At 46.9% G+C, this 24,962-nt stretch overlaps 1 protein-coding gene and 1 long non-coding RNA gene across 4 annotated transcripts in view; both read right to left on the reverse strand.

Moving 5' to 3' along the window:
- Window positions 1-5,898: 5,898 nt before the first annotated feature.
- LOC310911003 lies at window positions 5,899-7,503 on the reverse strand. The gene is made up of 3 exons (XR_014590436.1): window positions 7,334-7,503; window positions 7,174-7,293; window positions 5,899-6,652 (listed from the first exon to the last, which is right to left on the reverse strand). It is a non-coding gene; the product is annotated as an uncharacterized lncRNA (long non-coding RNA).
- Window positions 7,504-15,240: 7,737 nt separating this feature from the next.
- Window positions 15,241-24,962, reverse strand: part of PTH1R (parathyroid hormone 1 receptor) — a 125,997-nt gene continuing 116,275 nt past the window's right edge. For all 3 annotated transcript variants that reach the window (XM_083864174.1, XM_083864173.1, XM_083864175.1), the window contains 3 exons: window positions 17,443-17,584; window positions 16,107-16,148; window positions 15,241-15,838 (listed from right to left, as the gene is read on the reverse strand). In XM_083864174.1, the coding sequence (XP_083720300.1) occupies window positions 15,476-15,838; window positions 16,107-16,148; window positions 17,443-17,584 (547 nt within the window). In that variant the 3' untranslated portion in view covers window positions 15,241-15,475. The remainder of the gene's footprint in view (window positions 15,839-16,106; window positions 16,149-17,442; window positions 17,585-24,962) is intronic.

Consider the following 24,962-nt stretch of genomic DNA (forward strand, 5'->3'; position numbering starts at 1 on the left):
CTTAATATCAGGAGAAATATTAATGTTAGGAAATATTAGGAGAAATATTTTGCTCTCCTCCAATTAGGAGAAATCCTAATCCCCAATTAGGAGAAATTTGCTCTCTTAATATTAGGAGAAATATTAATATTAGGAAATATTAGGAGGAATATTCTGCTCTCCTCCAATTAGGAGAAATCTTAATTAGCACTAATTTACTCCTCTGCTGGCCAGGCTGAAAAGAAATCAGATTTATTTGGAGTTCCTTGTTAATTATTCCTGATTAACTGGGTGAGTTTTCCAGGATTTTTCCATCCATTCCTGGCCCCTGCCAATCCCTCGGTGGATTTCCAGCTCTGGAAAATGCCTGGAAATGCCAGGAAATGCCAGGAAATGCCTGGAAAATGATTTTATGATGCAAAGGCAGCTCAAGGGACAAGTGTTCCCAAAGAAAAATTTGTCAGGGAATCAGGGAATTGTTGGGATTGGAAAAGCCCAATTGGATCATCCAGGCTCCAACCAGAGAGCGCTGATTGAAATTAAACTCAAATTAATGAAATTATTGGGAAATTTGTGTGCTCTGGGGCTACTGGAAAAAAAGGAGAAGGAGAAGGAGAAGGAGAAGGAGAAGGAGAAGGAGAAGGAGAAGGAAAAGGGAAGGGAAGGGAAGGGAAGGGAAGGGAAGGGAAGGGAAGGGAAGGGAAGGGAAGGGAAGGGAAGGGAAGGGAAGGGAAGGGAAGGGAAGGGAAGGGAAGGGAAGGGAAGGAAAGGAAAGGAAAGGAAAGGAAAGGAAAGGAAAGGAAAGGAAAGGAAAGGAAAGGAAAGGAAAGGAAAGGAAAGGAAAGGAAAGGAAAGGAAAGGAAAGGAAAGGAAAGGAAAGGAAAGGAAAGGAAAGGAAAGGAAAGGAAAGGAAAGGAAAGGAAAGGAAAGGAAAGGAAAGGAAAGGAAAGGAAAGGAAATCCACCAATATTTAGGACTATTTATGACTATTTAGGACCTCAGGATGTCTGAACTCTGCCCCAGGTGTGATGAGGACAACGAGACCCAGATGATCCAAGGAAATCACATTTCCACCCCAAAGCTCTGGACTGGTTTGGGAACTGCCAGCTGAGATTGCCTTTGAGCCACAAACCCTTCCCTCCAGCCAGTTAAAAATGGGGAAATTCAATGCTGAATTAAGTTATTTAAATAATACATTTCTGATCCTTCAGAAATTCTGATATCTTGGCTGATGCCAAGAGAAAATGGAGAATTTTAGTGGAGGGAGCTGCCCCTCAGAGCTTCTCCTACCTCTGAGTGTCAGGAATTAAAAGGCGACATTAAATGAATGAATTAAGTTATTTAAATAAACTTTTGGGGTTATTTTGGAGGGATAATTTGGAAAAAAAATAATTTAAGTGTTGGGAAAATACTCCCAGAAGAAAATCTTGGCTCCAAATGGTCCCAAACCTCCTACAGAGCAAAGAGCAGCCAGTGATGGTCCCTGTCAGCACCGAGGGAAGGAAAAAAAACAGGATTAGGAGATTCGTCGAGGTCCATTGGAAGCCTCGACAGCTGATTGGTTTGGAGTTAATTAACGGGTGAAGATCATCCAAAGGTTTTGTGTCTCAGTAATGTTTGTTTGATGTCCCTGAGCTTTAAATGGGCAAGGAGGAGCTGGGAACACCAAGGAAGACATGGAATCATCAAGGAGGGCATGGAAACATAAAGGAGGACATGGAATCACCAAGGAGGACCTGGAATCATCAAGGAGGACCTGGAAACACCGAGGACGACTTGGGAACACCAAGGGGGAGTTGGAAACATCAAGGAGGACTCAAAACCACCAAGGAGGACATGGGAACACTGAGGAGGACCTGAGAATACCAAGAAGAACATGAAAACATAAAGAGGAATGTGGAATCACCAAGGAGGACTTGGAAACACCGAGGAAGGCATGTAATCATCAAGGAGGACCTGGAATCATCAAGGAGGACTTGGAAACACTGAGGAGGATCTGGAAATACCGAGGAGGACTCAAATACCCCAAGGAGGACTTGGAATCACCGAGGAGGACATGAAAACACTGAGGAGGACCTGGAAACACTGAGGTGGACATGGAAATACCAAGGAGGACCTTGGAATCACTGAGGAGGACATGGAAACCTCAAGGAGGACATGAAAACATAAAATGGAATGTGGAATCACCAAGGAGGACTTGGAAACACTGAGGAAGACATGGAATCATCAAGGAGGACATGGAAACACCAAGGAGGACCTGGGAACAGTGAGGAGGATCTGGAAATACCAAGGGGGACTTGCAATCATTGAGGAGGACTTGGAAATACCAAGGAGGACCTGGGAACACCAAGGAAGTCATGGAAACATCAAGGAAGACATGGAATCATCAAGGAGGGCATGGAAATATAAAGGAGGATGTGGAATCACCAAGGAGGACACAGAATCATCAAGGAGGACTTGAAATCACCAAGGAGGACATGGAAACATCAAGGAGGACATGAAAACATAAAGTGGGACGTGGAATCACCAAGGAAGACATGGAATCATCAAGGAGGACCTGGGAACACCAAGGAGGATTTGGAAATACCGAGGAGGATTCAAAAACCCCAAGGACGACTTGGACTCACCAAGGAGGACATGGAAACACTGAGGAGGACATGGAATCACCAAGGAGGACCTGGAAACACCAAGGAGGACCTGGGAACAGCAGGGAGGACCTTGGAACACTGAGGAGGACATGGGGACACCAAGGAAGACTTGGAGACACTGAAGAAGAGATGGAATCACTGAGGAGGACATGGAAATATCCAGGAGAACATGAAAACATAAAGGAGAATGTGGAATCACTGAGGAGGACATGGAAATATCCAGGAGAACATGAAAACATAAAGGAGAATGTGGAATCACTGAGGAGGACATGGAATCATCAAGGAGGAGCTGGAAACACAAAGGGGGACCTGGGAACACTGAGGACGATCTGGAAATACCAAGGGGGACTTGGAATCACTGAGGAGGACTTGGAAATACCAGGGAGGACCTGGGAACACCAAGGAAGTCATGGAAACATCACTGAAGACATGGAATCACCAAGGAGGGCATGGAAACATAAAAGAGGACATGGAATCACCAAGGAGGACTTGGGAACACCAAGTAGGACCTGGAAACACTGAGGAGGACCTGGGAACACGAAGGTGGACATGGAAATACCAAGGAGGACTTGGAATCACTGAGGAGGACATGGAAATATCAAGGGGGACATGAAAACATAAAGGGGAACGTGGAATCACCAAGGAGGACTTTGAAACACTGAGGAAGGCATGGAATCATCAAGGAGGACATGGAAACACCAAGGAGAACCTGGAATCATCAAGGACTTGGAAACACTGAGGAGGATCTGGAAATACCGAGGAGGACTCAAATACCCCAAGGAGGACTTGTAATCACCAAGGAGGACATGGAAACACTGAGGAGGACCTGGGAACACGAAGGTGGACATGGAAATACCAAGGAGGACCTTGGAATCACTGAGGAGGACATGGAAACCTCAAGGAGGACATGAAAACATAAAATGGAATGTGGAATCACCAAGGAGGACTTGGAAACACTGAGGAAGACATGGAATCATCAAGGAGGACATGGAAACACCAAGGAGGACCTGGGAACAGTGAGGAGGATCTGGAAATACCAAGGGGGACTTGCAATCATTGAGGAGGACTTGGAAATACCAAGGAGGACCTGGGAACACCAAGGAAGTCATGGAAACATCAAGGAAGACATGGAATCATCAAGGAGGGCATGGAAATATAAAGGAGGATGTGGAATCACCAAGGAGGACACAGAATCATCAAGGAGGACTTGAAATCACCAAGGAGGACATGGAAACATCAAGGAGGACATGAAAACATAAAGTGGGACGTGGAATCACCAAGGAAGACATGGAATCATCAAGGAGGACCTGGGAACACCAAGGAGGATTTGGAAATACCGAGGAGGATTCAAAAACCCCAAGGACGACTTGGACTCACCAAGGAGGACATGGAAACACTGAGGAGGACATGGAATCACCAAGGAGGACCTGGAAACACCAAGGAGGACCTGGGAACAGCAGGGAGGACCTTGGAACACTGAGGAGGACATGGGGACACCAAGGAAGACTTGGAGACACTGAAGAAGAGATGGAATCACTGAGGAGGACATGGAAATATCCAGGAGAACATGAAAACATAAAGGAGAATGTGGAATCACTGAGGAGGACATGGAAATATCCAGGAGAACATGAAAACATAAAGGAGAATGTGGAATCACTGAGGAGGACATGGAATCGTCAAGGAGGAGCTGGAAACACAAAGGGGGACCTGGGAACACTGAGGACGATCTGGAAATACCAAGGGGGACTTGGAATCACTGAGGAGGACTTGGAAATACCAGGGAGGACCTGGGAACACCAAGGAAGTCATGGAAACATCAAGGAAGACATGGAATCACCAAGGAGGGCATGGAAATATAAAGGAGGATGTGGAATCACCAAGGAGGACACAGAATCATCAAGGAGGACTTGAAATCACCAAGGAGGACATGGAAACATCAAGGAGGACATGAAAACATAAAGTGGGACGTGGAATCACCAAGGAAGACATGGAATCATCAAGGAGGACCTGGGAACACCAAGGAGGATTTGGAAATACCGAGGAGGATTCAGAAACCCCAAGGACGACTTGGACTCACCAAGGAGGACATGGAAACACTGAGGAGGACATGGAATCACCAAGGAGGACCTGGAAACACCAAGGAGGACCTGGGAACAGCAAGGAGGACCTTGGAACACTGAGGAGGACATGGGGACACCAAGGAAGACTTGGAGACACTGAAGAAGACATGGAATCACTGAGGAGGACATGGAAATATCCAGGAGAACATGAAAACATAAAGGAGAATGTGGAATCACCGAGGAGGACATGGAATCATCAAGGAGGAGCTGGAAACACAAAGGGGGACCTGGGAACACTGAGGACCATCTGGAAATACCAAGGGGGACTTGGAATCACTGAGGAGGACTTGGAAATACCAGGGAGGACCTGGGAACACCAAGGAAGTCATGGAAACATCAATGAAGACATGGAATCACCAAGGAGGGCATGGAAACATAAAAGAGGACATGGAATCACCAAGGAGGGCATGGGAACACCAAGTAGGACCTGGAAACACTGAGGAGGACCTGGGAACACGAAGGTGGACATGGAAATACCAAGGAGGACTTGGAATCACCAAGGAGGACATGGAAATATCAAGGGGGACATGAAAACATAAAGGGGAACGTGGAATCACCAAGGAGGACTTTGAAACACTGAGGAAGACATGGAATCATCAAGGAGGACACGGAAACACCAAGGAGAACCTGGAATCATCAAGGACTTGGAAACACTGAGGAGGATCTGGAAATACCGAGGACGACTCAAATACCCCAAGGAGGACTTGTAATCACCAAGGAGGACATGGAAACACTGAGGAGGACCTGGGAACACGAAGGTGGACATGGAAATAACAAGGAGCACCTTGGAATCACCAAGGAGGACATGGAAACCTCAAGGAGGACATGAAAACATAAAATGGAATGTGGAATCACCAAGGAGGACTTGGAAACACTGAGGAAGACATGGAATCATCAAGGAGGACATGGAAACACCAAGGAGGACCTGGGAACAGTGAGGAGGATCTGGAAATACCAAGGAAGACTTGCAATCATTGAGGAGGACTTGGAAATACCAAGGAGGACCTGGGAACACCAAGGAAGTCATGGAAACATCAAGGAAGACATGGAATCATCAAGGAGGGCATGGAAATATAAAGGAGGATGTGGAATCACCAAGGAGGACACAGAATCATCAAGGAGGACTTGAAATCACCAAGGAGGACCTGGAAACATCAAGGGGGACATGAAAACATAAAGTGGGACGTGGAATCACCAAGGAGGTCTTGGAAACACCAAGGAAGGCATGGAATCATCAAGGAGGACCTGGGAACACCAAGGAGAACCTGGAATCACCAAGGAGGACATGGAATCACCAAGGAAGACTTGGAAACACTGAAGAAGACATAAAATCACTGAGGAGGACATGGAAATGTCAAGGAAAACATGAAAACATAAAGGCGGATGTGGAATCACCAAGGAGGACATGGAAACACTGAGGAGGACATGGAATCACCAAGGAGGACCTGGGAACAGCAAGGAGGACCTGGGAACACTGAGGAGGACATGGGGACACCAAGGAAGACTTGGAGACACTGAAGAAGACATGGAATCACTGAGGAGGACATGGAAATATCCAGGAGAACATGAAAACATAAAGGAGAATGTGGAATCACTGAGGAGGACATGGAATCATCAAGGAGGAGCTGGAAACACAAAGGGGGACCTGGGAACACTGAGGACGATCTGGAAATACCAAGGGGGACTTGGAATCACTGAGGAGGACTTGGAAATACCAGGGAGGACCTGGGAACACCAAGGAAGTCATGGAAACATCAATGAAGACATGGAATCACCAAGGAGGGCATGGAAACATAAAAGAGGACATGGAATCACCAAGGAGGACTTGGGAACACCAAGTAGGACCTGGAAAAACTGAGGAGGACCTGGGAACACGAAGGTGGACATGGAAATACCAAGGAGGACCTTGGAATCACTGAGGAGGACATGGAAACATGGAAGAGGACTTGGAAATAGCAAGGAGGAATTGGAATCACCAGGGAGGACATGGAAACATTGGAGAGGACTCAAAAACACCAAGGAGGACCTGGAAACACCAAGGAGGACTTGGAATCACCAAGGAGGACATGAAAATACCGAGGAGGACCTGAGAATACTAAGGAGGACCTGGAAACCCCAAGGAGGAATTGGAATCACCAGGGAGGACAAGAAAACACTGAGGAGGACTTGGAATCATCAAGAAGGACATGGGAACACCAAGGAGGACCTGGAATCACCAAGGAGGACCTGGGAACAGTGAGGAGGATCTGGAAATACCAAGGAAGACTTGCAATCATTGAGGAGGACTTGGAAATACCAAGGAGGACCTGGGAACACCAAGGAAGTCATGGAAACATCAAGGAAGACATGGAATCACCAAGGAGGGCATGGAAATATAAAGGAGGATGTGGAATCACCAAGGAGGACACAGAATCATCAAGGAGGACTTGAAATCACCAAGGAGGACATGGAAACATCAAGGAGGACATGAAAACATAAAGTGGGACGTGGAATCACCAAGGAGGTCTTGGAAACACCAAGGAAGGCATGGAATCATCAAGGAGGACCTGGGAACAGCAAGGAGAACCTGGAATCACCAAGGAGGACATGGAATCACCAAGGAAGACTTGGAAACACTGAAGAAGACATAAAATCACTGAGGAGGACATGGAAATGTCAAGGAAAACATGAAAACATAAAGGCGGATGTGGAATCACCAAGGAGGACATGGAAACACTGAGGAGGACATGGAATCACCAAGGAGGACCTGGGAACAGCAAGGAGGACCTTGGAACACTGAGGAGGACATGGGGACACCAAGGAAGACTTGGAGACACTGAAGAAGACATGGAATAACTGAGGAGGACATGGAAATATCCAGGAGAACATGAAAACATAAAGGAGAATGTGGAATCACTGAGGAGGACATGGAATCATCAAGGAGGAGCTGGAAACACAAAGGGGGACCTGGGAACACTGAGGACGATCTGGAAATACCAAGGGGGACTTGGAATCACTGAGGAGGACTTGGAAATACCAGGGAGGACCTGGGAACACCAAGGAAGTCATGGAAACATCAATGAAGACATGGAATCGCCAAGGAGGGCATGGAAACATAAAGGAGGACATGGAATCACCAAGGAGGACTTGGGAACACCAAGTAGGACCTGGAAACACTGAGGAGGACCTGGGAACACGAAGGTGGACATGGAAATACCAAGGAGGACGTTGGAATCACCAAGGAGGACATGGAAACCTCAAGGAGGACATGAAAACATAAAATGGAATGTGGAATCACCAAGGAGGACTTGGAAACACTGAGGAAGACATGGAATCATCAAGGAGGACATGGAAACACCAAGGAGGACCTGGGAACACCAAGGAGAACCTGGGAACACCAAGGAGGACCTGGGAACACTGAGGATGATCTGGAAATACCAAGGAGCACTTGGAATCACTGAGGAGGACTTGGAAATACCCGGGAGGACCTGGGAACACCAAAGAGGACATGGAAACACCAAGGAAGACATGTAATCACCAAGGAGGACATGAAAACACTGAGGAGGACCTGGGAACACGAAGGTGGACATGGAAATACCAAGGAGGACCTTGGAATCACTGAGGAGGACATGGAAGCATCAAGGGGGACATGAAAACATAAAGGGAAACGTGGAATCACCAAGGAGGACTTTGAAACACTGAGGAAGACGTGGAATCATCAAGGAGGACATGGAAACACCAAGGAGAACCTGGAATCGTCAAGGACTTGGAAACACTGAGGAGGATCTGGAAATACCGAGGAGGACTCAAATACTCCAAGGAGGACTTGGAATCACCGAGGAGGACATGGAAACACTGAGGAGGACCTGGGAACACGAAGGTGGACATGGAAATACCAAGGAGGACCTTGGAATCACTGAGGAGGACATGGAAATATCAAGGAGGACATGAAAACATAAAGTGGAATGTGGAATCACCAAGGAGGACTTTGAAACACTGAGGAAGACGTGGAAACACTGAGGAGGACATGGAAAAATCAAGGGGGACATGAAAACATAAAGGGGGATGTGGAATCACCAAGGAGGACTTGGAAACACTGAGGAAGACGTGGAATCATCAAGGAGGACATGGAAACACCAAGGAGGACCTAGGAACACCAAGGAGGATTTGGAAATACCAAGGAGGACTCAAATACCTCAAGGAGGACTTGGAATCACCAAGGGAGGACGTCTGTGAGGAAAAGAACCCAACCTATAAATGAGATTTCTTAACTTTTCTAAACATCAGAACCTGAAATCAAAACCCCTTCCAGCCACTGAGTTTGTCGAGACGACCAAGAGGAATAAAAACCTTTGGAGATCTTTTCTCTCTGTGGATTTTCACGGTTCGAAAAGCAGAAAATCGTTCCCAGCGCGGTGGACGTTCCCTGACCTCCAGCTGATGGCCCATAAACAGATAAACAAAGCCAAGCCTTGGCTGGAAAATTTGGATTTTGGGAGATCTTTGGGCCGCGGAACAAGAGGAGGAGCGGAGCTGAGGAATGATGAGGGGCAGGACAAGACGTGATCTCATCTGAACCCGGACCAAGGAGAATGAGGAGGCAGAAAAATAATTGTCTGCACTGGCCCAGGAGGAGCAGGAATGGCAAAAATTCTGCCAAAAAGTCGTCCCGAAGAAGTAAAAGGAAGATTAATCAGCTGTTAAATCCCAGAAAAGAGCAGGATCACGGAGCAAGGGTGGGAATAGAAGAGGAACCACGGAGGAACCTGCCAGGGGTGAAATTCCCTGTCCAAGCCCAACGTGTGGCTCTGGAGAAGAGGACGCTGATCCAAAAGATTCCAGGGAGATTCCACGTTAAACCAGCCAGCCCTGGGACACTGCAATGCACGGCTTGGCTGGGAGAAGTGAGAGGCTGCACAGAACTCCAGAGTGTTGCCAGATGTTTTCTGGGATGAGAGGAAAAACGGGCATGGATCTGAGACGGAGGAGGAGGGAAAAAACAGGAAAAAACAGGGAACAGCTCCTTTGGGTCTTTGCCTGGAAGTGAAATTGGGAAAGTTTTTTCCGCCGTTTTTCAAGGTGGACAGGGCTTGGAGCAACCTGGGATAGCAGAAGGTGTCCCTGCCCATGGGATGGGATGAGCTCTAAGGTAATTTTCCAACCCAGTTCCTTCTGGGATGATTCCAGGATAACGATTCCATGGCAACAATTCCAGGATAACAATTCCATGACAATGATTCCATGGTGGTGATTCCATGGCAACAATTCCATGGTAATGGTTCTATGACAACAATCCCATGGTGGTGATTCCATGACAACAATTCCATGGTAATGGTTCTATGATAACAACCCCTTGGTCATGATTCCATGACAATTCCATGACAATTCCATGACAACAATTCCATGGTAATGATTCCCTGAAAATGATTCCATGGCAACAATCCCATGGTCATGACTCCGTGACAACAATTCCATGACAATGATTCCATGGTAATGATTCCATGGCATCTCCATGGCAACAATTCCATGGTAATCATTCCATGGCAGCAATTCCATGGTGATGATTCCCTGGTAATGATTCCATGACAATAATTCCATGGTGATGATTCCAGGACAACAACCCCTTGGTGATGATTCCATGGCAATTCCATGATAACAATTCTGTGGTGATGATTCCATGACAACACTCACATGGTAATGGTTTTATGACAACAACCCCTTGGTCATGATTCCATGACAACAATTCCATGACAATGATTCCATGGTCATGATTCCATGGCAACAATTCCATGGCAACAATCCCATGGTCATGATTCCATGGCAACAATTCCATGGCAACAATCCCATGGTAATGACTCCATGGCAACAATTCCATGACAACAACCCCTTGGTCATGATTCCATGGCAATTCCATGATAACAATTCCATGGTGATGATTCCATGACAACACTCACATGGTAATGGTTTTATGATAACAACCCCTTGGTCATGAATCCATGACAACAATTCCATGGCAACAATCCCATGGTAATGACTCCATGACAATAATTCCATGACAACAACCCTCTTAGTCATGATTCCATTACAACAATTCCATGATAACAATTCCATGGTAATGATTCCATGACGATTCCATGGTCATGATTCCATGACAATGATTCCATGGTAGTGACTCCATGATAAGAATTCCATGACAACAACCCCTTGGTCATGATTCCATGACAACGATCCCATGGTGATGATTCCATGACAACAATTCCATGACAACAATTCCATGACAACAATCCCATGCTACCTTTACCACACCCCACCTACATTTGCTGCTCTCTCTGCTCCACAATCCCGTGGTTGGAGCTGAACCCTGTGATTCCTGCAGGATTTGGGGATGGATCCTGAACAAACGAACCCTCCCCTCCAAGATTTCTGTCCCCTGTGGCCTTTGGGGAGAGGAAAATCCAGAGGAAAATCCCACAGGAGAGGAACTGCCATCCCAGGTGGGCTCAGGCCTTTGGATGGGGACAACAAACTCCTTGGGAAATTGGGAAATGTCCTGGTGATGGAAGAGGGAAGAGGAGCTCTGAATCCAAAGATTAGCCAAAATTGTCATTCTTAGCCAAATCTGGCCAAGCTCCAACAAGATCATTCAATTTATCCTTCCTGGGCAAATCCCAACCTGAATTTGAGGCTTTTTTTCTCTTTCCAGACATCCCAGCTCCGATTCTTCCTCACTAAAATCCAGGAGGGACGACCCTGGATCTCCAGATAACAGATCCTGATCCATGAACTCGATCAAGAGTTTGGGATGATGGGAACACACTGTGACAACCAAATCCTGCTGGGCCTCAGTGGCAGCTTTCCCTCTGTTTTGGCCTCAAAATTATCCCAATTTTTTTCATGGATGTTGCTCACGCACAGAAACGTCCAGGAAAGAAAAATCTATTTATGATTTGCAATTCAAAAGAATTAAAAAAAAAAAATAAAATTCTTTCCCGTGCACAACCCTAGTGCCTGTAATTTTTTATCTGCATTTAACAACAGGCTTGATTTATTTCAATCCTAAATAATCCAGTGTTGAATTCATTATTTCAGTGAGAGCTGCAGTTAAGGAGGGGAGGAGGGTGATGTTTGTTTATAAATAAATTTATGGCTTTTGCCGATTCCTTGAATTTCTGAGGGATTGTCAAATGTTCTCAATCTTGAGCAATAAACACGAGCAAAGGGTGAGTCACTGGTTGGGGTTTTTTGGTATTTTTTTTTGTTTTGTTCCAGCAGTGAAACGATAACTCAGAAATGTCCTTGAACCAGAAAATCGGGAGGGGTAGAAGAAGAGAGCAGGAAAACAGAATAATTTTTGAAAAGTTGATATTTTGATAACTCTTATCTGGTGGGAAAAACAGTCATGATGAGGTTTGACCTCTTCTGATGAGAAAAAAAAAAAATCAGAAATAAATATTGGCAGAGTTTTCTGTTCAGGACAGGAGGGAACGACCTCAGGCTGGGCCAGGGCAGGGTCAGGTGGGACAGCAGCAGGAATTTTCCCATGGAAAAGGTGCTCAGGACTTGGAATTCCCCAGGGAAGTTTGGATTCCACATCCCTGGGGGTGTCCCAGGAATTCCTGGGTGTGGAATCCGGCCCAACTTGGGCTTTTCCAACCTCAGGGATCCCGGGATTCTGTGACCTGCCATGTATGGGGAGGAGCTCCAGCTCCTGCCAGAACCTCCCCAGCTGGGAATGTCCATCCTGGAGAAAAGGGGAAAACTCCTGGGACAGGAAGGAATTGGGAGGGAATTGGGAATGGAGACAGGAGGAGAGGGAACGTCCTGAGGTTATTCCAGAGATGGGTTAAATTGGATATTTGGGATCATTTCTCCATGGAAAGGGGACTCAGGGCTTGGAATTTCCCCAGGGAAGTTTGGATTCCCCATCCCTGGGGGTGTCCCAGGAATTCCTGGGTGTAGAATCTGGCCCAACTTGGACTTGGGCTTTTCCAACCTCAGTGATCCCGGGATTCTGTGACCTGCCGTGGATGGAGAGGAGCTCCAGCTCCTGCCAGAACCTCCCCAGCTGGGAATGTCCATCCTGGAGAAAAGGAGCTCCAGGGGGAAACTCCTGGGACAGGAGGGAACAGCTGGAGGGAATTGGGAATGGAGACAGGAGGAGAGGGAACGTCCTGAGGTTATTCCAGGGAAGGGTTAAATTGGATATTTGGGATCATTTCTCCATGGAAAGGGGGCTCAGGACTTGGAATTTCTCAGGGAGGTTTGGATTCCCCATCCCTGGAGGTGTCCCTGGAATTCCTGGATGTGGAATCCCCCTCAGGGCTCTGGTGGGATCAGGCTCAGCTGGGACTGGATGACCTTAGAGGGCTTTTCCAACATCAGGGATTCCGGGATTCTGTGACCTGCTGTGGATGGAGAGGAGCTCCAGCTCCTGCCAGAACCTCCCCAGCTGGGAATATTCATCCTGGAGAAAATGGGGAACCTTCTGGGACAGGAAGGAATTGGGAAGGGAATTGGGAAGCGAATTAGGAGGGAATTGGGAATGGAGGGGAGCTCCAGCTCCTGCCAGAACCTCATGGCCACCACATCCCCCATCAGGTCTGAATCCAAACCTCAGGAATGCCAGAGGGAGGAGATTTTTCCCTGGATTCCCCTGAGCTTTGATCAGGCCCAAATCTAAGACATGGATAAAGTGGGACACAAAGTTGGGATCCCACCTTCTCTTCCTGACTTCCTTCACAGTTTGGGGAAATTAATCTTTAATTAGCCCTCAGCAGAGCAGCTGGTGGAGTCTTTCTCCTCATCAGGGTTTGGATTAATTGTCCAGAGAGAGAGAAACTGTGGCTGCTCCATCCCTGGAAGTGTCCAAAGCCAGGTTGGACAGGGCTTGGAGCAACCTGGGAGAGTGGAAGGTGGAATGAGGTGACTTTTAAGGTCAATTCCAACCCAAACCATTCCAGAATTCCACGGAACAGGACATTGGGAGGGCAGAGTGAGGAACAATTCAGAGTTTTAAGGAAAGGCTGAAGCTGCTTTCCAGGAGCACCCCAAAAAAAAGAGAAGGCTGATTTCTCCACCCCAGGAACTGATTTTAGGGTTGTGCCAATTCCGTGCCCTTGGTGATTCCCCATCCACCAACCCCTCTGGAAAAGCAGGAATTCTGCACATTCCCATAAACCACATCCCACCCTAAAACCGTGCCGGTGATATTTCTGGGCCTGAGAGATTTTTAACCTGTTGGCAGTTTCTAACTTTTTTCCCAAGAGAAAAATTCCTCAATAAAGCTTTTTCTCAAAACAATCCTGGCAAACAACTCTCCTCTCTCAAAACAATCTTTCTCCAGGTGGTGTTTTGCTGTTTTTCTCTGAGGGATCAGAGAGGTGTTGTTCCTATTCACCAAGTCAAGTCTGGATGGGAACACCTTACAAATGGTAATAATAATTTAGAAAATAAAGAATTTAGACAATAAAGGTTTTTTTTTGTGCTCTTTGCCTTCTGAAATGTTTGGAGTCTTTAATCTTTCTGCAGTAACAGTGCCTTGCTCCCAGGACTCGGGGAGAGGAGAGGAAAATCCCTGCCCACATCTGACATTTTTTTACATCACATTGACACAGATTTCAAACTTCAGAAGGCTGAAAATGACTCTATTATTTTTTGGGGATGTGTTTCTCTTTTATATTATTTTACACAGATCAATTGGATTGGTGAAACAAAGACAAAACCTCTTCACTCCCATTGGTCAGAGCAGAGGGACGTCAAGAAGAAGTCCCTACAAGGGAAAAGGAATGAAAACAAAGTTACAAAAATATTTTTTTTTTGTTTACAGAAAATTCCCTGGGAAAAGAATTTCAGAAAACCAAAACACCTCAGGGCTACAGGAATCCATGAGGAGTGAGGATTCCCAAGGGAAGAAATATCGCCCTGATTTTTCAGCCTTCTGATGATTGTTCACGTATTTTCTACTGGAGTTTCTTACTCTTGTAACATAAATAAAAGTAGATTGTTTTCATTCCTCTCCGTGATGGACTCCTGGTTTGACCGCTGGGGGTCAGAGGGGTGTTCCTCTCATCCCCCCAAATCTTTGACCAAATTCCAAATCCTATTTAAACCCCAAATCGTAATAAACTTTCCTTATTTCGCTCCTCACTTCTGATGGCGCGTGTGACTCTTTCGTGTCGGGAACAGCGACAAAGAAGAACTTTGGGACTGGTCATACCCAACGTGGCCTTTCCCAACCCCGTGTGTGTCCCCAGGTGGAGAACAAACCGAAGCCACAAAGCCACCGACCCTCGCGGGGGTGGCCCGTCCCCTCCCAGGACGATGTCACCGCGCCCTCCCCGCACGCCCCCTGCTCTCCTGGGGGACACTCCCGTCCTCCAAGGGATCCAAGGACCACCCCAGGCCACCTCCTGGGATCTCTGATGTCCAGCAGGTTCTGGAGAGATCCGTTCTCACCGGGATATCCCGGAATTCGCGGATGGGATCGTTCTCGCTGGCTCGCTTTTTTTATTTGCTTTTTTTTTTAGTTTTTTTTTAATTTTTTTTTTTTTTTCCTCAAATAACTTAACCTCTCATTCCACAGAACAGAGAAACTGCAAGGAAAACCCCCGGGATCCGCAGCGTGGCCCGACGGTCTTTTCCCACTAAACGCTCTCTCCGGGAATCTTTGTTTTGTTTGTTTTTTTTTTTCATCCTTCGGCTGAAAAAAAAAATTTTGTTTTTTTTTTTTTTGCCCCTTTTTGATGTCTTTTACATCACCGTCTCCTTCTCCTCTTCCACCAGCACCGTGGGCCTGTCTCCATCGTAAAGCCCGGATCCGTTGAGGTATTCCTCGTCCTTGTTGTACTGCTCGGGGCCGGAGGAAGGCATGGAATTCTCGGAGATGGAGCCGTTCTTGACGTATCCCGGCAAATTCCGGTGGCCGTTGAGGGTCCCTGGGATGAGTCTGGTGTTGAGGTGCAGGGCCAGGGCCCCTCTGGTGGCCACGTTGGTGATGCTGGTGTGGGAAACCATTGGTCCATAGCTGTAGGTTGTGCTCCCACTCCGAGCTTTCCTTTTGAAGTCGAGGGCTAAAGTCCACCTGCTCCACGACTTCTTGATTTCTGCTTGGACCTTGAGGGGAAAAAATTAAAAAAAAAATAAAGAGGGGAAGAAAAAAATCCACGTGAGCGGGAGAAGAAAAAATATTTTTTATCAAAATGAGGTTGTTTGTTGTGGTAGAAATGAGGATGTGCGTTGGGTGTGGGATTAAGCCAAGAAACGAGGGAATTAAGGGAACTAATTAAGGGAATTAAGGGAATTAATTAAGGGAATTAAGGGAATTAATTAAGGGAATTAATTAAGGGAATTAATTAAGGGAATTAAGGTGTTCAGGACTCACCTCTCCATTGCAAAAACAGTAAATGATGGCGACAAAAAATCCCTGGAAGGGAGGAAGAAACAACAAATTAACTAATTAAAATTAGGGAAATTTGAGTCTCTTTTCCCCCCAAAGATTTCTCTGAGATTGGAGGATACTCAAAATATGTGTGAGAAATGTGAGGCAGGAGAGGGAAATGGAGAAAATTTCCTGTGGATTCCCAGTATAAACCAGTACAAACCAGTATAAACCAGTACAAACCAGCATAAACCAGTATAAACAAGCCTAACACAGCATAAACCAATATAAACCACTATAATCCAGTGTAAACCAGTAACAAAATCACCAAATTTTCCCCATTTTTTCCCATTTTTGGACCCTTTTCATGCCCCAAATCCCCTCCCACTTCCCTCCCAGTATAAACCAGTACAAACCAGTATAACCCAGTATAAACCAGTATAACCAAGTATAACACAGTATAAACCAATATAAACCACTATAATCCAGTAACAAAATCACCAAAATTTCCCCATTTTTTCCCATCTTTGATGTTTTTCGTTCCCCAAAATCCCCTCCCACTTCCCTCCCAGTATAGACCAGTACAAACCAGTATAAACCAGCATAAACCAGCATAAACCAGTATAAACCAGTATAAACCAGTATAAACCAGTATAACCGAGTATAACACGGTATAAACCAATATAAACCACTATAACCCAGTATAAACCAGTAACAAAATCACCAACTTTTCCCCATTTTTTCCCATTTTTGACCCTTTTCGTGCCCCAAAATCCCCTCCCAGTATAAACCAGGATAACTGAATATAACACAGTATAAACCACTTACAAAATCACCAAATTTTCCCCATTTTTTCTCATTTTTGACCATTTCCATGCCCCAAAATCCCCTCCCACTTCCCTCCCAGTATAAACCAGTACAAACCAGTATAACCCAGTATAAACCAGTATAACCAAGTATAACACAGTATAAACCAATATAAACCACTATAACCCAGTAACAAAATCACCAAATTTTCCCCATTTTTTCTCATTTTTGACCCTTTTCGTACCCCAAAATCCCCTCCCACTTCCCTCCCAGCATAAACCAGTATAAACCAGTATAACTAAGTATAACACAGTATAAACCAATATAAACCAATACAAACCAGTAACAAAATCACCAAATTTTCCCAATTTTTCCCATTTTTGACCCTTTTCATGCCCCAAAATCCCACTTCCCTCCCAGTATAAACCAGTACAAACCACACAAATCCAGCCCTACTCCCAAAGGCAGCCTGGAAAACCCACAATTCCCCTCCCCTGCCAAAATTCCCATTTTTTTCCCGATTTTTCCGTACCTGGAAAGAGTTGAAGAGCATTTCATAGTGCATTTGGACTTGCCAAAGAATCCCTGACACGTCTGTGTATGGCATGGCCATGAAGACAATATAGTGAACACCAAACAGGGGCATGAGGACGAGGGTAGATTTCAGCAGCTTCCTGCAGGGAATAAAAAATAAATAAAATTAAAAATGGGATATAACAGGAATTAGTGATGGATAAATGTACCTGGAGTCACCGACTCAGCCAGGTTTGTTTGGGAAAATAAAAATGGGATACAAGTGGATAAACGTCACTGGAATCACCAACCCAGCCAGGTTTGTTTGGGAAAATAAAATAAAAATGGGATACAGCAGGAATTAGTGAGTGGATCAACCTCCCTGGTGTCACCAACCCAGCCAGGTTTGTTTTGGGAAAATAAAAAATAAAAATGGGATGTAACAGGAATTAGTGAGTGGATAAACCTCTCATGGAATCACCAAACCCAACAGGTTTGTTTGGGAAAATAAAAATGGGATACGAGTGGATAAACGCCCCTGGAATCACCAACCCAGCCAGGTTTGTTTGGGAAAAATAAAAATAAATAAAGATGGGATCCAGCAGGAATTAGTGAGTGGATAAAGCAAGGACAAGTGGCACAAGTGTTCAGGCCCCAAAGCACAAACAACGGTGGCTGGAGGGAGAAAACAAGAAGGATGGGACTGCATCACCTGCAGCTGGGATTGGACAATTCAACCCCAAGGTGCAAATGGACCCAAACTTATCAAAGGGTGAGACCTCGGGACCGTTTGTCCATTCTGTGACCATTTTGTGTCCATTTTGTGTCCATTTTAGGCCCATTTTGTGACCATTTTGTGTCCATTTTGTGACCATTTTGTGTCCATTTTGAGTCCATTTTAGGCCCATTTTGTGACCATTTTGTGTCCATTTTGTGCCCATTTTGTGCCCATTTTGTGTCCATTTTGTGTCCATTTTGTGTCCATTTTGTGTCCATTTTAGGCCCATTTTTTGCCCATTTTGTGTCCATTTTGTGACCATTTTAGGCCCATTTTGTGTCCATTTTGTGACCATTTTGTGCCCATTTTGGTTCCACCTTGGGTGTAGCCCTGGCCAGTATATAAGTTCTTGGAAAACCTGAATAAAATCGAATTCTGATCATGAATCAGCCTTCCCATCTCTCCATCAAGCGACGTGATGGAATATGATTATTGTTTAAGAATCATGAGAAATGATATTTAGGGGGACCTGATGGAAACCACAAGGATTCCTGCTTGGATCAGATCAGTGTATCCAATAGAACAATTTGGGTTTAATAATTAATTGTTGGAGTCCAGGGCATCCCTCTGGGCGCCCTGGGAAGTCACAGACCTCGGTAGAGAGGCCTGGGGCCCCAAAAAGAGGGTCTGGGGTCTGTGCAGGGGGGTCTGGGGTCTGTGCAGGGGGTCTGGGGTCTGTCCAGGGGGGTCTGGGGTCTGTCCAGGGGGGTCTGGGGTCTGTCCAGGGGGACTTGGGGTCTGTCCAGGGGGGTCTGGGGTCTGTGCAGGGGGTTTGGGGTCTGTCCAGGGGGGTCTGGGGTCTGTCCAGGGGGGTCTGGGGTCTGTGCAGGAGGGTTGGGGTCTGTGCAGGAGGGTCTGGGGTCTGTCCAGGAGGGTCTGGGGTCTGTGCAGGGGGGTCTGGGGTCTGTCCAGGGGGGTCTGGGGTCTGTGCAGGGGGGTCTAGGGTCTGCCCAGGGGGGTCTGGGGTCTGTCCAGGAGGGTCTGGGGTCTGTGCAAGGGGGTCTGGGGTCTGTCCAGGGGGGTCTGGGGTCTGTGCAGGGGGGTCTGGGGTCTGCCCAGGGGGGTCTGGGGTCTGTCCAGGAGGGTCTGGGGTCTGTGCAAGGGGGTCTGGGGTCTGTCCAGGGGGGTCTGGGGTCTGTGCAGGGGGGTTGGGGTCTGCCCAGGGGGGTCTGGGGTCTGTCTAGGGGGGTTGGGGTCTGCCCAGGGGGGTCTGGGGTCCGCCCAGGAGGGTCTGGGGTCTGTCCAGGGGGGTCTGGGGTCTGTGCAGGGGGGTCTGGGGTCTGCCCAGGGGGGTTTGGGGTCTGTCCAGGAGGGTCTGGGGTCTGTGCAGGGGGGTTGGGGTCTGCCCAGGGGGGTTTGGGGTCTGTCCAGGAGGGTCTGAGGTCTGTCCAGGGGGGTCTGGGGTCTGTGCAGGGGGGTCTGGGGTCTGCCCAGGGGGGTCTGGGGTCTGTCCAGGAGGGTCTGGGGTCTGTGCAAGGGGGTCTGGGGTCTGTCCAGGGGGGTCTGGGGTCTGTGCAGGGGGTTTGGGGTCTGTCCAGGGGGGTCTGGGGTCTGCCCAGGAGGGTCTGGGGTCTGTGCAGGAGGGTTTGGGGTCTGTCCAGGGGGTCTGGGGTCTGTGCAGGGGGTTTGGGGTCTGTGCAGGGGGGTCTGGGGTCTGTCCAGGGGGGTCTGGGGTCTGTCCAGGGGGGTCTGGGGTCTGCCCAGGAGGGTTTGGGGTCTGTGCAGGGGGTCTGGGGTCTGTGCAGGAGGGTTTGGGGTCTGCCCAGGGGGGTCTGGGGTCTGTGCAGGGGGGTCTGGGGTCTGCCCAGGGGGGTCTGGGGTCTGTGCAGGGGGGTCTGGGGTCTGTCCAGGAGGCTCTGGGGTCTGTGCAGGGGGGTTGGGGTCTGTCCAGGGGGGTCTGGGGTCTGCCCAGGGGGGTCTGGGGTCTGTGCAGGGGGTCTGGGGTCTGCCCAGGAGGGTCTGGGGTCTGTGCAGGGGGGTTGGGGTCTGTCCAGGGGGGTTTGGGGTCTGTCCAGGAGGGTCTGGGGTCTGTGCAAGGGGGTCTGGGGTCCGCCCAGGAGGGTCTGGGGTCTGTCCAGGAGGGTCTGGGGTCTGCCCAGGGGGGTCTGGGGTCTGCCCAGTGGGGTTTGCCTGGCACAGAGCCCAGGGAGACACAATCTTTGATTTTGGTCCATGAGAAAAACATCCATCAGAGAGAAGAATTGCAAGTCACAAAGGTGTGACAGACAGTGGTGTAGTTATCACTGTGCAGAAGATTTTGTAGTTTGGGGATTTTTAGAATGTGGATGCAAAGGGACAAGGTGGAGATTTCAGGGCGGTGCCCTGGGTTCTTCTTCTTCTTCTCCTTTGGCATCCAAATTCTGCAGTGACGTGGGCACAGGGGAGTTTCAGTGGGTTGGGGCAGAGTAGAAATGACCCTGTTAGTGCAGGTGATGGACATTGGTATGAAATGGTCAATAATAACCACTTAATTATCTGTATAAAGGCAGAGTGACCTCCCATCACAGGGGGAGTCACCTCGTGTCCTGTAAACATCTTGAATGGACACAAAGAGAATTGTAAGATAAGAATTAATAAACAACATGAGAAACCAAGAAAACCAAGACCTTGAGGCTCCTCATCCTTCTCACACTGAGCTCAACACAGACACAGAGACACAGATCAGACTCCAGACCCCAAATCCTTCAGAGGTCAAGAGGGAAAATCACTCCCTCGAGCCCACACGAACCACCAGCTTTGGAATCTCAGGTGAGAAAAAACCAGATTAAACCCAAGAATTAATATATATAATTATGTAACAAAAGGGGATAAAAACATCCATCCCTAATCCATGTGGGAGTCAGATTTGGGGTTCTACCCTGCACCCCTGATCCCCAGAGCTCTGCAATAAAATTATTTGGATAATTATTATTATCTGCCCCTGCAGATGATCACCCTGGGATTGTGTGTTTCCACACTGACAGGGGCAGAGGGTGGGGAGATGCCCCCAGCCCCACATTCCTGGGGTTCAGGCAGGATTTTATGGAGCCTGATGCCTCTGGATGAAATCTTGGTGTAGAGGAGGAATCAGCACGGGAGGTTGTAGCTCCTGAGAGCAGAGGAGGCCTTGGGGTTGAATTATCCACCTTGGGGTTGAATTATCCACCCCAGGAACGTTTTCCTCCTGTTTTCCTCCTCATCCCTGCAAATCTGGGGTATAAAACATCCATCCCTAATCCATGTGGGGAGTCAGATTTGGGGTTGTATCCTGCGCCCCTGATCCCCAGAGCTCTGCAATAAAACCACCTGCAGATGATCACCCTGGGATTATTTATTTCCACACTAACAGAGGGTGGGGAGATGCCCCCAGCCCTGCCTGGGGCAGTTCCCTCCCCACATTCCTGGGGTTCAGGCAGGATTTTACGGAGCCTGATGCCTCTGGATGAAATCTTGGTGTAGAGGAGGAATCAGGACGGGAGGTTGTAGTCCCTGAGAGCAGAGGAGGCCTTGGGGTTGAATTATCCACCAGGAATAATTCAATTCCTCCTGTTTTCCTCCTCATCCCTGCAAATCTGGGGTATAAAAACATCCATCTCTAATCCATGTGGGAGTCAGATTTGGGGTTGTATCCTGCGCCCCTGATCCCCAGAGCTCTGCAATAAAACCACCTGCAGATAATCACCCTGGGATTATTTATTTCCACACTAACACGAATGGAATTATTCTAAGGGGAAGAGGACAAGAGGTGACCACTCCTAGGAGATGCTTTGAGCTTTGGCATCACTTGGAAAATCTCTTTTTTTTTTTTTTGGAGAAGCAGCACAGAATTTGTGCTGGGCACTCCGAGGAGGCACCAAAACCAACCCCGAGTGTTGTTTGGCCGGGCTGGCTCCGGAGGGAAATCGCCTTTTGCCTGGAAGTGACATTAATTGAGGGATTAAACCTTGTGCCAAGAGTTCCAGCACGTCCCTCCCCGAGGGGCAGAGGGGATGGAGAAGCTCCCAGAAAATCCCAGCACCGCCTCTGTCCAAGCAAAACCACCCAGGGAATTTTAACACTTTTTTTTTTTAAAAAAAAACAAAAAATAAAAAAGGAGTGTGGCCTCGTCCAAAACCATAATTAATGGCAAAGCTTCGGCCGGGGAGAAGTAAATAAATGGATAAATCAGAGCAGGGGAAAACTGGGGAGGTGTTTTCCTGCCAAATCTCCCTCCTGCCTCCAATGTGTGTCTGTTTGGAGAGGGAGGTGGGAGCGGTGAGCTCATGGTTTGCATCCCAAATCCCAAAAATACATCTCCCCCCTTTCCCAAATGTCCTGCTGGGCAGTCCAGGAGATCCCCAGAAGCCTCAGGCAGTTGTGGTTTGCTCCCAGAAATCTGATTTTTTTTTTTTTCTCTGTCCAGTTTTTTAACCGTGCTGCAAATAAACCTGAATTATCGAGGGAGAAGAGCTGGCAGGACAAAGGAAAACCAAACAAATTAATGACACATAATTGTGATTTTTTTTTTTTTTTTAGCTCAGCCTGAAAACCCACTGAAGGGCAGGTTTAAAAAATAGCCCAAGCTTAACAAAGCACAGGAGGGAAATAAAAAAATAGCAAATAAACCAAATCCGAGTTTTACGGCCTCAACAGCACAAACAACGTTTTGTTTTTGTGCATTTTTTTGGCTCAAAAAAAACCCGGCTGAAGAGCTGGGACTCCTCCCGAACCTCCAGAAGGTTGGAAATGAGACGTTTGGTACCTACCAAGGTTAAAGGAGGTGAAATGGAGCTTTTCTCTATCTCTACAAGGCCTTTTCAAGGACAATCCATCCAATTATGAAATGCCACCTCAATTATTTTTATTTTAAACCCAATCACCAACAACGTGAAGTCCCCAATGAGGATTTTACCAACCAGTTACAGAAAACCACCCAAATTCATGGAGAAGAAGGAAGAGGAAGGTGAAGGAAAAGAATTGAGACAACGCCCCAAAATCCTCCATCTTCCCCCATATATATTACTATATATGAAATTTCCAAATTTTAGTTTTCCACTGTTGTTGGAATCCAGGGTACGAAGAAAACCTCTGGAATTGAATCACAGCCTCACGAGCCGTGAGCTCTGACTACCAAGGTTAAAGGAGGTGAAATGGAGCCCTTCTCCACCTCTACAAGGCCTTTTCAAGGACAATCCATCCAATTATGAAATGCCACCTCAATTATTTTTATTTTAAACCCAATAACCCAACAACTTGAAATCCACAATGAGGATTTTACCGACCAGTTACAGAAAACCACCCAAATTCAGGGAGAAGAAGATGGAGGAAGGTGAAGGAAAAGAATTGAGACAACGCCCCAAAATCCTCCATCTTCCCCCATATATATTACTATAAACTAAATTCCCAAATTTTAGTTTTCCACCCTTGTTGGAGTCCAGGGCACGAGGAAAACCCCTGGAATTTTCTGCATCACACCCTCTTGAACCCTGAGCTCTGACTACCAAAGTAGAAAATGGAGGTGAAATGGAGCCCTTCTCTACCTCTACAAGGCCGTTTCAAGGACAATCCATCCAATTATGAAATGCCACCTCAATTATTTTTATTTTAAACCCAATAACCCAACAACGTGAAGTCCCCAATGAGGATTTTACCAACCAGTTACAGAAAACCACCCAAATTCATGGAGAAGAAGGAAGAGGAAGAGGAAGGAAAAGAATTGAGACAACGCCCCAAAATCCTCCATCTTCCCCCATATATATTACTATATACTAAATTCCCAAATTTTAGTTTTCCACCCTTGTTGGAGTCCAGGGCACAGGGAAAACCTCTGGAATTGCCCTGGGGGTCCAAGACCCCGACTGGGACCCCAGGAGAGCATTGCCTTTGTTTTTATGAAATGCCATCCAATTATGAAATGCCACCTCAATTATTTTTATTTTAAACCAAATAACTCAACAACGTGAAGTCCCCAATGCAAATTTTACCAACCAGTTACAGAAAACCACCCAAATTCAGGAAGAAGAAGATGGAGGAAGAGGAAGGAAAAGAATTGAGACAATGCCCAAAATCCTCCATCTTCCCCCATATATATTACTATATACTAAATTCCCAAATTTTAGTTTTCCACCCTTGTTGGAGTCCAGGGCAGGAAGAAAACCCCTGGAATTGAATCACAACCTCACGACCTGTGAGCTCCAACTACCAAGGAAGAAAATGGAGGTGAAATGGAGCCCTTCTCTACCTCTACAAGGCCTTTTCAAGGACAATCCGTCCAATTATGAAATGCCACCTCAATTATTTTTATTTTAAACCCAATTACCCAACAACTTGAAGTCCACAATGAGGATTTTATCAACCAGTTACAGAAAACCACCCAAATTCATGGAGAAGAAGGAAGAGGAAGGTGAAGGAAAAGGATTCAGACAAGGCCCCAAATCCTCCATCTTCCCCCATATATATTACTATATACTAAATTCCCAAATTTTAGTTTTCTACCCTTGTTGGAGTCCAGGGCACAGGGAAAACCTCTGGAATTGCCCTGGGGCTCCAAGACCCCGACTGGGACTCCAGGAGAGCATTGCCTTTGTTTTTATGAAATGCCATCCAATTATGAAATGCCACCTCAATTATTTTTATTTTAAACCCAATAACCCAACAACTCGAAATCCACAATGTGGATTTTACCGACCAGTTACAGAAAACCACCCGAATTCATGGAGAAGAAGATGGAGGAAGAGGAAGGTGAAGGAAAAGGATTCAGACAACGCCCAAAATCCTCCATCTTCCCCCATATATATTACTAT

Source organism: Zosterops lateralis (genome assembly GCF_965231275.1).
Source record: "Zosterops lateralis genome assembly, chromosome: 1".
Classification (NCBI taxonomy): Eukaryota; Metazoa; Chordata; class Aves; order Passeriformes; family Zosteropidae; genus Zosterops; species Zosterops lateralis.